Source organism: Gymnoscopelus microlampas (genome assembly GCF_963454915.1).
Source record: "Gymnoscopelus microlampas genome assembly, chromosome: 12".
In the NCBI taxonomy this organism is placed as follows: domain Eukaryota; kingdom Metazoa; phylum Chordata; class Actinopteri; order Myctophiformes; family Myctophidae; genus Gymnoscopelus; species Gymnoscopelus microlampas.
Window position 1 is genome coordinate 19,264,131 of NC_139949.1, and position 11,008 is coordinate 19,275,138.

Sequence of the window (11,008 nt, forward strand, 5' to 3'; positions counted from 1 at the left end):
CTCATCACATCTCATCACACATGCATACACACACATACAGACACATACATACAGTACTTGGGAGCAGTGTTGGGTAACGTTACTTTTAAAAGTAACTCGTTGCGTTACAGGATTACCGCCATTAAAAAGTATTTTGTTACGTTACAGGATTACCTTCTGGGAAAAGTAACTTGTTAGATTATTTTTGCGTTACTGACGATTAAAACCCCTCTGCGATGAAGTTTTGTAAATATAGAATCAAGAGTCCTTCCTAGCGGAGTGACCACCAGTGTCGTGTGCTGGGCTTCACCAAGGCTTCCAAGGCACCAACGTTCTCCTCCTTTCACCAATAAATCCAAAAATAGTGTGAATATTCCACGACCGCACTAAAGGTCAACCTCTCTGTCTTCTCTCAATCTTTGCCAAGTGCACACATGCGACAAATGAATGTAAACAAGACCAGTAATACCGTCAGCCACGTCACACCAAAAGTGGTGACCCATTAAATAGAATGATTGTGCAATCACCACAGACTGCTGGCCCCGGTCACCGATTTACGTGTAACATCCGTGCAAGTCTCCGTTGACAGAGACGAGCAAGGTAACTAAGTAACCGAGTACTCTAATTGCAAAACTAACGCGCTACTTGTAATGCCGTTATACCCAACACCGCTTGGGAGTAACTGCTAGTAAGAGTGCTAATTGTGTAAAGCTTAACCTTATCACTAATTATTGAACCAGGGCTAGTGTCTTAGAGCAAGCAACTCAAAAACAGTAATTTCCTATAAGAGAGAGATTAGCTGACACTATGCACTATGTGACACTCATCACATGGCATGAACATTTTGGCTGACATTGTCCATCAACAGCCAGTCATGTTGTTGACGACTTTCACAGATCCCTGTAATACAAAAAGTATATCTCCAATTGTTCGTTCCTTCCTTCCTTCCTTCCTTCCTTCCTTCCTTCCTTCCTTCCTTCCTTCCTTCCTTCCTTCCTTCCTACATGCCTTCCTGCCTCCTTCCTTCCTTCCTTCCTTCCTTCCTTCCTTCCTTCCTTCCTTCCTTCCTACATGCCTTCCTACATGCCTTCCTACATGCCTTCCTACATGCCTTCCTACATGCCTTCCTGCCTCCTTCCTTCCTTCCTTCCTTCCTTCCTTCCTTCCTTCCTTCCTTCCTTCCTTCCTTCTTCCCTTCCTCAGGTACCAGCCGGAGCAGCCCAGTATGGACTACCAGATGGCCTGCACCCAGGAGGAGGTGGAGCTCAGCGATGGCATCGGTGATGGCATCAGTGTTCCCAGTATGGGCATCCTGCCTGGCGTGGAGGAGCGCTTCAGTTTCAAGACCCTGCTGTTCCCAGACAACACAGAGCCATCCACTCGGTCAGGATTCACCGTCAACATCTGTGCCAGTCTCATGGGTAGGTGGCCATTGGCTCACACTACTAAGTCTTGAGTTAATATCCACAACTCTGAAACTCTTTATCGCAAAGTATGAGGTTCATGGGTCACACTGGTAGCTGGCTGTATAATACATCACCCCCTAGTCACAACAACAATGCCCTCCTCTCTGTTCGTAGCTCCCCATCTCTCTATTACAGTATGTCTTGTATAAAGCCAACTAAAAATAATGTTTAAAGAAAGAAAGTATGAGATTGATTAACTGCTGTCTCTGGCCATTGTCCCGTCCAGGACTGTTGATTCTGATATTCAGTATCATGGCCGTGCAGGGAGGCTTTGCCCCATGGAACATGGCATGTCTCAGCATCATCTTCATGGTGTGTCTGTTCATCACCTTCCTCATCTGGAGACAGCCTGAGAGCAAGACCAAGCTGTCCTTCAAGGTTTGTTTTCTCTTGAACATAATACTGTATTCAAATACATTATCATGTGGAATAATATGTTTATTTTAAAGAATTAACGCCAAAGCACAGAATATAGAATTAACTATCTCTAATAACTATTTATTTTCTATATTATTCTTGACTTCATTGTCCACAAATAAACTAAATACTGTGTGTGTGCTCTGTTGGTGAGGGCTCTGATAGCCTGAGGGGGAAAAAGCTCTTTCTGTGTCTCTCTGTAGTGGCGTTATCACAGCACAGGAATTTGACTGCAGCGGCACAAACAGTCCATTGCTGGGGTGATATGGGTCCTTTAGCTCTGCTCAGACACCTTCTGGAATATGAGTCCTGCAGGGAGGGAAGTGTTCCCATGGTGCACTCTGCCAAGCACACCGCCCTCTGCAGAGGAGCTATTCCTGTACCAAAAGTTGATAGCCCATGTCAGAATGCTATGAGTGCTAGCCGAGTAGAACGGATCCCCTGTGAGACAAAGCCCCAACTCCAATCAGACTCAGTGACTTAAACATGAATTCACGTTAAGTCTGTGAGGGCTTAGGGCTGTCCCATTGTCCCACTTTGCATTCTTGGCTGCAGTCTGACATTCTGCAGACTTACCTGAGGGAATTACCCACAGTTTAAACTACTGATGTTAACTACTGGGTTAACAGCGTATCGTCCAAATGTCATTCATTAAGCACGCAGATTGCGGATTAGTAATGCAGCCCGGTTAGAATGTCAACAAACAGCAGTGATTTCTCACCATTCTCAAAGAGAGATGGAATAGAGAAGATATCGTAAAAAATAGGGACAAGAGGTAAGAAAGGAGTAGTTTAGTAAAAGTACAAATATATATACAGAATAAGGAAATAATACAATTTAAAATGAATATACAAACCCTAAACTAAACACAAATGAAAATTAACCTAAATATAATAATAATAAACAGTTTTTAACGTTATGGAAAGTGTCATGAATGAGGACTCGCCTTCAATGAGCTGTCGCATTCCTACTTACCATTTTGAGCCTCTTACACTCAAACACTTACCAGGTGTCGTCAATCAAGTCTGTGACAGTTCAGGGCTTAAGGCTTTAGGGAGGACATTGTGAATTAGTCCTTACAATTTCCTCTGTTTTCTGAGGTGGTACTGCCTAGTGCCTAGCCTTCCTCGCCATAGTGTCTGTCTGTATGTTCCACAGTGAGTTACTTGAAACCGCTCACCCTGTCACTGGTGTCCTTAGGTCATAAAGGGTGGTGTAGGTCCGCCAGTGGAAAGGGTGCTAATCCTTATGTGTTTCTGTTTCTATGACCTTTGACCCTTCAGGTTCCCCTGCTGCCCTTCCTTCCGGTGGTCAGTATGTTTGTCAACGTCTACCTCATGATGCAGCTGGACCGGGGCACCTGGATACGATTCGCTATCTGGATGGCCATTGGTAGGACGGCGACTGGAGCTTTTTTATGTGTCATCTCTGTTCTGTGAATGGCGGTGAATGCTCCTCAAGGCTCAAGCCATGTGGTTCTACTGTCTTTACACTCTTAGAAAATGTTAAAGATGAAATTCCTGTCCTGACCAACAAAACTGTCAGTTCAATGCTCAAAATGTTCAGTTAGTTTTAAGTTGAAGAGATGTAATTGTTTATAAATGCATTTGTTTTGTTTGGGATATTAAGTTATAGGTTTGCCCCCTCTTTGATCATTGTTTGTCACTATACATTATTCATTGTAATTAATAATTGCATGTTTCTGTAAATCTTACTTAATGTCTTATGTTTTTTATTATTCTTTTGGAAGATGTTCAAAGCCACTGAGAGTATTTTATGCCGTTCTCACTTGTGTTTTTTCAGGTTTCGTGATCTACTTTGGCTATGGCATTCACCATAGTGCCGAGGCAGCTTTGGCCCGCCGCTCCTCTCCAGAGATGGACACAGAGATGAACGGTTTCAAGCCCTCCCACAGCCACAATGGAGAGGCCGCATCGCCAGAGAAGGAGGCCTTCCTCCACAATGGTGTGGAGGCGAGGTTAGAGGACGACTGAGGTTTTTAGGAGACCGTCTGCACGCTTCTACCGCACGCCGTCTACTTAACCCTTTCCTGACACCTCTACGCCACCTGTCTGTCAGTATGAAACCATTTTGAACAGGACCACAACCTCCTTACGAAGAAGCCTCCTTTATTGGGGGGGTCTCTGAGAAGGTACTGGAGAAGAAGTTAAGTGAACTGAAATTCACAAACTTGGACTGTATATTTTTTCCCCTCGAATTCTGGGTAGAGCACAGCAGAATCTGACGGTGAAGTTAATACCCACACAATGATATTTGAGTTGTGAAATTGGTGTCTTCCAGTATTTGCTTAGCCTCGCACACTCCACTCGGCTTTACCGAGTGGGGTGGAGCTCTACATTAGAGATACCGTATGAAGTGCAAGGCAGCCCTTTCTTTTGGGCCTTGACTTTCATTTTGGAGAGTGGGCATGATTGCGAGGACTGCTTTTGCCTGGTCAATGTACAGTTTATTCAAGGGCTCACTAAGTGCAAACAAATAATGGTAAGATATATATATATTTCCCCCCCTGTACTGTCTGATTTCCAGTAGGCATAATTCTGAACAGAATGCGTAATTCAGAAAATCTTGTAATCCAGTCAATACTGGCTGGCACAAGGGCTACAACCTAAGCTTTTTATGCAGAGTGTATGAAGCCTTATGAACAGTTATGTAACCGAGCCTGAAATGCTGCACCAATAGTCCTCACTGACAAATGTTAGCTTGTGCAATATACTGCAACACTTTCTGCCTATGATGTAATAATCACTACCCTTTTGTCACCACAAGATGGCAGCAAGCTCACAGAGTTCTTCATCTGTCTGGTGTAAAAGCAATAAGATCTAGAGCCCCAGGCCATTGCAAATCTGAATAGAATGTAGAGTGGGAGAAATGTGTGGCTGTGTTGGCATGCTCTTGTATGCATTGGCAAGTGTCAGTCAAAGGCAGGAGTTTGAATCCAGAACATGAGTGTGGCAGAAATACAGACGAGCATCTTCTGGGACCCATGACAAGATGTGAATCTGGATCACAGATGTATCTTAAACAATCAACTCTACAAACCATGGCATCTTTGAGAGGCCTCTCTCAGCCCAGGGCCCTTGGAATCTTCCTAATGTGGAGAATTCCTCATCTTCTGTCGTACATGGTATAAAATACTGTAGGTTCAGAGTTAAACAATAAGGTCTCAAACCTACATGGGATCGGGTCAGATCACTACATTTGCTTTTTGATCAGTTTATCACAATTGCAATGTCCCTGGTTCAATTCCAGCTAGAGATCTTTGTTGCTTGTCATCCCCGTCTTTCGCCTCAGCTTCCAGTCTATACTTTACTTTATCTAAATAAACTATATATATATAGTGTAGCGTCCCCATATCTCGCCATAACTTCCTCCACTGAGTGAGCTAGCTTTCTTGGCGCAGGGGGTTGTTGGCCGGACTAGTGAGCCGTGGACCGTAGGTTTGATCCCGACTTGGGGCGCTGCACTTCTCGGCCATCACACTGGTGTCAGAAGTGGCACGTTGCTCGCTTGAGGGAACTCAAGAGTGAGTGGAGTGAATCGCGAGGGCGTGCTTGGATTCGAGTCGTGGGGTGATTGTAGCATCCCCATATCTCGCCATAACTTCCTCCACTGAGTGAGCTAGCTTATTTGGCGCAGGGGGTTGTTGGCCGGACTAGTGAACCGTGGGTCGGAGGTTCGATCTCGACATGGGCCGCTGCACTTCTCGGCCGTCACAATATATGCAGTGTATATATATATATATATATATATATATATATATATATATATATTCTTTTCCTCCTCGTGTCCCCAACACCCACTCTTGATTCCTGCCGCATCAGTTGAGCAACACTGATCTACGGGAATATTGGCATTGGCACATAATGAAATATTATAATATAAACAGATGATGATGATGAAATTAAACACCATATTTCAGAGTGGGGTGTTTTATAGATAAACAGTATTATGTGGATTGGGGATCTTTATTCATGTTAGACAACACCGGGCGGGTGGATATAGTATTGACAGTTGATGAATGGCCATTAATGCCAGTGTAGTACTTGTAAGGATGGTCAATTAATTGTCACAGTGCTGGCTGCTGTGTCTTAATGCATCTATAGCTTCTTCTCACTGCTGTTTCTCTATAGAATGTTACTTCAAGAGATAATAAATTAGGATTATTTTTTTCTTAGACTTTTTTAAATTAGTTTTTCTTTGAATGAATATTATTTTCGGTCCGGGTAATGGTTCATGTTTTCAGAATATGAATATTTTGTTTTGTTTTGTTTTTAGCTTTTTAATTGTGACAGTTGTGTCGCTTGTTTTCTATGGACTCCTCTACATTAGAACACCAGCAAACTAAAACACGCTCAACTTTAGTTTTGTTTCTTGTCATGTTCTGAATCAGAAACACTTTTAGTATAATTGAATACAAGCCTGCTAAGGCCTAATTCATACTTAGACATACCTTGTTGCTTGCCAGACATCATCATCATCATTTTTTGGTGATTAAGTATGAATTAGATTTTCAAACACAATATGGTTCATTGGTCTTGTGCTATACTGACAACACACAATTGTATATTTAATTTAATGTTTATATTGCAAAATATAAAAATCTGATTAGCTTAAACCATTGTGATATAAATGTGCAAAAGTTTAAACGTTTTTAGACTTAAGTTCTTAGAAGACTTATTCCAATTTCCTCAGGTAATTTCCCTACTAAAGTGAAAGCGAAATAACCTAAACCAAGGATTTTAGATTTCTTTTGAACTGTGTTCGAGAATTTATTCAAGTACCCATGAATACATTTGCCATGGTTTGGCCATACTTTGAAAAAAAGTAGCTGTGTATAATGAGCAGTATACATAATAATTTTTCTGTACATAAGATATTGTTTATATTTCTTTGCCGTAAATTATTTGTAAATTGGGAAGAAAAAAAGCTTGTGCGTTATGAATATTTTACGTATTTACAGTAGGTCATACAGTATGTCTGTGGGCTGTTGGTGCAGGCCAAAAATGCATTTGACCTACAGAATGTTACAGTTTACTAAAAGAAAGTCCTGGAACTGTTTATGTTGCTTATGCTGTACCTGCTGTATGTGATGAGTGCTAAAATGCTAAAACCTTGTATTCTCAGGGTAAGCTAAATGCACTGCTTTTGGCAATGTGCCCTATGAAACGTATACCAGTTGAATGCCTTGCTTAGTCTACAATTAGACGCAGTTAAATCTAATGTAATGTATACTTCGAAAATAACAGAGTTAATTCAGTTTGAATCAGCTATGTTCATCATGACGTGAACCATACAGCAAACATACCACATCCAAAGCATGTCAGTGAATATTTTAACATGGATTTTGGGAGAATCACAGCCTAATTTATGCTTTGTTGCACAATGGTGCATTGCGCACAACGGCGCATCTGTGACATGTGAGCTTGTAGGTCTGCCATTTACGGCTTGCGACGCCGTCCTGCGACAAAGTATGAATCGGGCAATGAGCTATAGACAGTTTCACCATTCTGTTGTTGCTGAGTTGTATGAAAAAATCCATGTCAACATCCTGTCAATTGTTTACAACCTCTAAAATGTTTAAAACGCTAATAATAATGAAATTAAAAACAAATCGTATAGATATTTTTGCAGGCTATAGCTACTAACAGATGGTCCTCTTTATGTGTTGTTTTCTGTTACAAACAGGAAGTTCACAAAGATTGAAACTTTCAGGACAGCAGTTTTATTGTTTACAGCCTGAAACCGTCTATAAAACCAGTGGTATTATATATTACATTGTAGGAACAGGTGCTATGTTTAATAGAACTACATGTTTTACAACTACACTGCTCAGTTAGAATTATGCTACTGTTAGGTCAAATGTATAACACATTAACTTTGAATCTGCCATACTTCTTTTTTTCAAAAATGTTTGAACTTTATTTTTGAGCGCTTAAGTGGTTAACAGACATTGCTATGGGTGAGCGCTGAACCGCTCAAACTGACTTTAAATACCAATGTTAAACTCATCTCATTACTGCTAGAATACTGCGAATATCAAAACATTTAGTTTTTTTCTATTTGGTCCTTTACTAGCAGGTCAAGAGAGATTCAGGTCCTTTAAGTATTACAGCAGTTAAATCACAATTGATCACAATCACAACTGGTCTTGCGTTTTTTTTTAACATTTTAACGTTAAACTGATCATCAGGTTTTTAGATACACCTGTAGCTTATGCAAGTGATGAATCATCATAGAAGGGCTATCTTATCTAAACGTTTGATATTGATATTAACATCTAAGATCTTAATATCATTCATATAGTTATTATACATTCATATTTACATGATTACTGAGATATGAATCAGTGCATGGATGACAGGAAGGTAATTTAAGAAACACTTATTATCTTTAAAAGGCACCTTGTTGAACCAGGAATGTGTGAGAATGTGTTGGGTTTTAGCCTGCCCTATGGCAGCCTATGTCATATTGTATCCCATGCTCATTACCAGCAAATCTTTGCCTAAATGTTGTTGTGGCCATGAGCCTTGTATGTGGGTTTCTTTCTCATGTGAGGTCTCATTTTCTTATCTGCAGCTGTAAATAAAGCTAGCTTTTCAAAATTCCAGACTCAGTTTATTGTTCTAGAATGACAGGTACAGTATGTAATGGCCTGGCTACCACCAGGGTCCCAGGACTAAATGAGTCCCTGATAAGATGGCTAACATGAAAACCAGCACATCTCTGACTCCCTTTTTAATGGCACACTGCCACTTCTTATGGCAGACTCATTTACTCTATATATTTTAACCCACAACATGTGTTTTCAAGGATATAGTGTATGTCAACTAAAAAATGTATCCCATAGCTTATTACTGTATCTATGTTACGCTTTTATCTCTATGGTTGGTTACGACCCATCCTTGAGTGGCCCCAAGCGATTAACACCTTTAAGAATACCCAGCCATGTGATTTAATCTAACATAAAACCATATAGCCTAAATAACCTAAATAAAGATAACAAAACACACAACACTAAATAAAAATCCCAGGTTGAGAAGCAGCAAGACAAGCAATCCCCTCCAAGATTAGCCTACTATAGTTTTTAGTTTTTAATTTGTATTTATTTATTTCATTTTTGTTTTTGAAGAAGGCTATAGGGTGGTTGATTCCAGTGGTGGTTTACTTAAGTAAAAGTATCAATACTGCAATATAGAAATACTCTTACGTAAAAGTAAATGTCCGGAATTCAAAATTTACTTGAGTAATAGTACAAAAGTATTGGTATCAAAATGTGCTTAAAGTACCAATAGTAAAAGTACTCATTATGCAAAAGGTCCTATTTCACAAGTTTTCAAATGTATAAAATTATAAAACAAATCCTAAAAATAGCAGATCTATAGGCTAGGTCTAGTAAAAAGTTAAATATTTGCCTCTGAGATGTAGTGTAGTGGAGTAGAAGTAAAATACTGAAAATTGGAAATACTCCAGTTAAGTAAAAATACCTCAAAATTGTACTTTAGTACAGTACTTGAGTAAATGTACTTATTTATTTTACACCACTGGTGCTTAATTGCTGCTTTATCGCCTGGCCAGGTGCACCTCATCAAGCAATCAGGTGAGTGCAGAGTCCAGCTAGCCTTCCCAGACTGCAAAGAGAAGCTACAGCTAGAAGGGAAGGAAGTGGAGCCTTCAACAACATACAACACCGTCCGTAATAATAACCATATTTTCAGAGTAATATTTTTCGCAATTTTTGTAAGTAGGTCAGTAGGACTATATTCTCAATTATTAATGTCACGTGTGTGGGCCACGTGCTTCTCAAACTTTTCGAAGTAAGGAGGACCCCCAAATTGATATATATTTGACCGCAGACCCCCATCTGAAAAAGTTTTTTTTTGCCAAGGACCCCCAGAAGAGAAGATTTATGTCAAAATGATTAAAAACAGATTGTATACAAGCTTATAGCAGCAGGAAGGGACAGACTATGAGCTATTTTTTAATAGACAAAGTATACAATATGGTTTAAGTGGTTAAAATGATTGTGACGCTGTTTTAACTAATTTAGCTGGGGACCCCCTGGTACACCCCCCCCAAAGGAATCCTGGGGGTCCCCGGACCCCACTTTGAGAACCACCGGGGTAGGCTACTTGTTTTCTGTTATGGTAAGCATGTCGCCTTAATATCCGACAGAGGGCGCCACCGCGTTAAGAAGAAGACGAAGCTCTCCACTCAACGCTCTTCTGTCAACTGTCTGTCTGCTGCAGCATCAGCACCGCTACTCCCCTCACCTCACCTCCCCTCTCTCCTCATCTTTTCTCCGCATCACCACCTCTCACATCACATTCCTCTCCTGCTCGGAGTGCAGAGGCAGAGGACGTATGTGTCTCGTCTGGCGGCTGAATTCCGTCTGGCTCTCCCACACAACCTGCAACACAAATCAGCCTTTATGATGGTAAGTCCTATGGAAACATCCTGTTGTTATTCATCTTCTGTTACCAGTCCTCCAGAATCACTTTATTATTTTCTTTACCATGTATGAGATTCATCACAAGGAGTCATCTTTATGCTTATGATAACCCACATTTGATGCCAGGCATATTTGCATGATTAGTTAATTGGTTGTTGTGTGCTAATACAGTGGTTCTCAACCTGTGGGTCGGGATTTTATTTTTGGGTGGGGGGGTCCCCCCAGATGACAGTGAAGTGACAATTTAAGGACTTTTAAGACCTTTTTAATACCTAAAAAGAAGAAAGAAAAGAAAAATGGGCAAACCTTGGCCAGATTGTCTAATAATATAAGGAAGAGGCAAAAATTGTGAAAATAGCTGATAGGCTATTTTCACAATATTTATCTGTGGAACAGAGTCAAACTAAATGTAATGCAAATGCTCAACTCCTATAATTCCAAGGGCTTGCCAGGGTGGGGGGGGGGGGGGGGGTCCCCATTTCAAATAGGATTATTTTGGGGGGTCACGGCCAGAAAAGGTTGAGAACCACTGTGCTAATACTGTAGGTGATGCAGTCTGTACCTAAATGTGTTTATTTAGGTGTAGCCAACTAGCTACCTTGTGAGAGCAAATTTTGTTTTTGTGGAATAGGCATTCCGATCAATCTGAAATCTGCAACATTGAACTTGATCTCTA

General features: G+C 40.7%; 1 protein-coding gene across 3 annotated transcripts in view; it reads left to right on the forward strand.

Moving 5' to 3' along the window:
- slc7a1a (solute carrier family 7 member 1a) overlaps positions 1-8,477 on the forward strand; it is a 35,725-nt gene extending 27,248 nt beyond the window's left edge. For all 3 annotated transcript variants that reach the window (XM_084074756.1, XM_084074758.1, XM_084074757.1), the window contains exons 10-13: positions 1,183-1,400; positions 1,672-1,823; positions 3,146-3,254; positions 3,666-8,477. In XM_084074756.1, coding sequence (XP_083930882.1) covers positions 1,183-1,400; positions 1,672-1,823; positions 3,146-3,254; positions 3,666-3,856 — 670 coding nt within the window. In that variant the 3' untranslated portion in view covers positions 3,857-8,477. The remainder of the gene's footprint in view (positions 1-1,182; positions 1,401-1,671; positions 1,824-3,145; positions 3,255-3,665) is intronic.
- Positions 8,478-11,008: the final 2,531 nt, after the last annotated feature.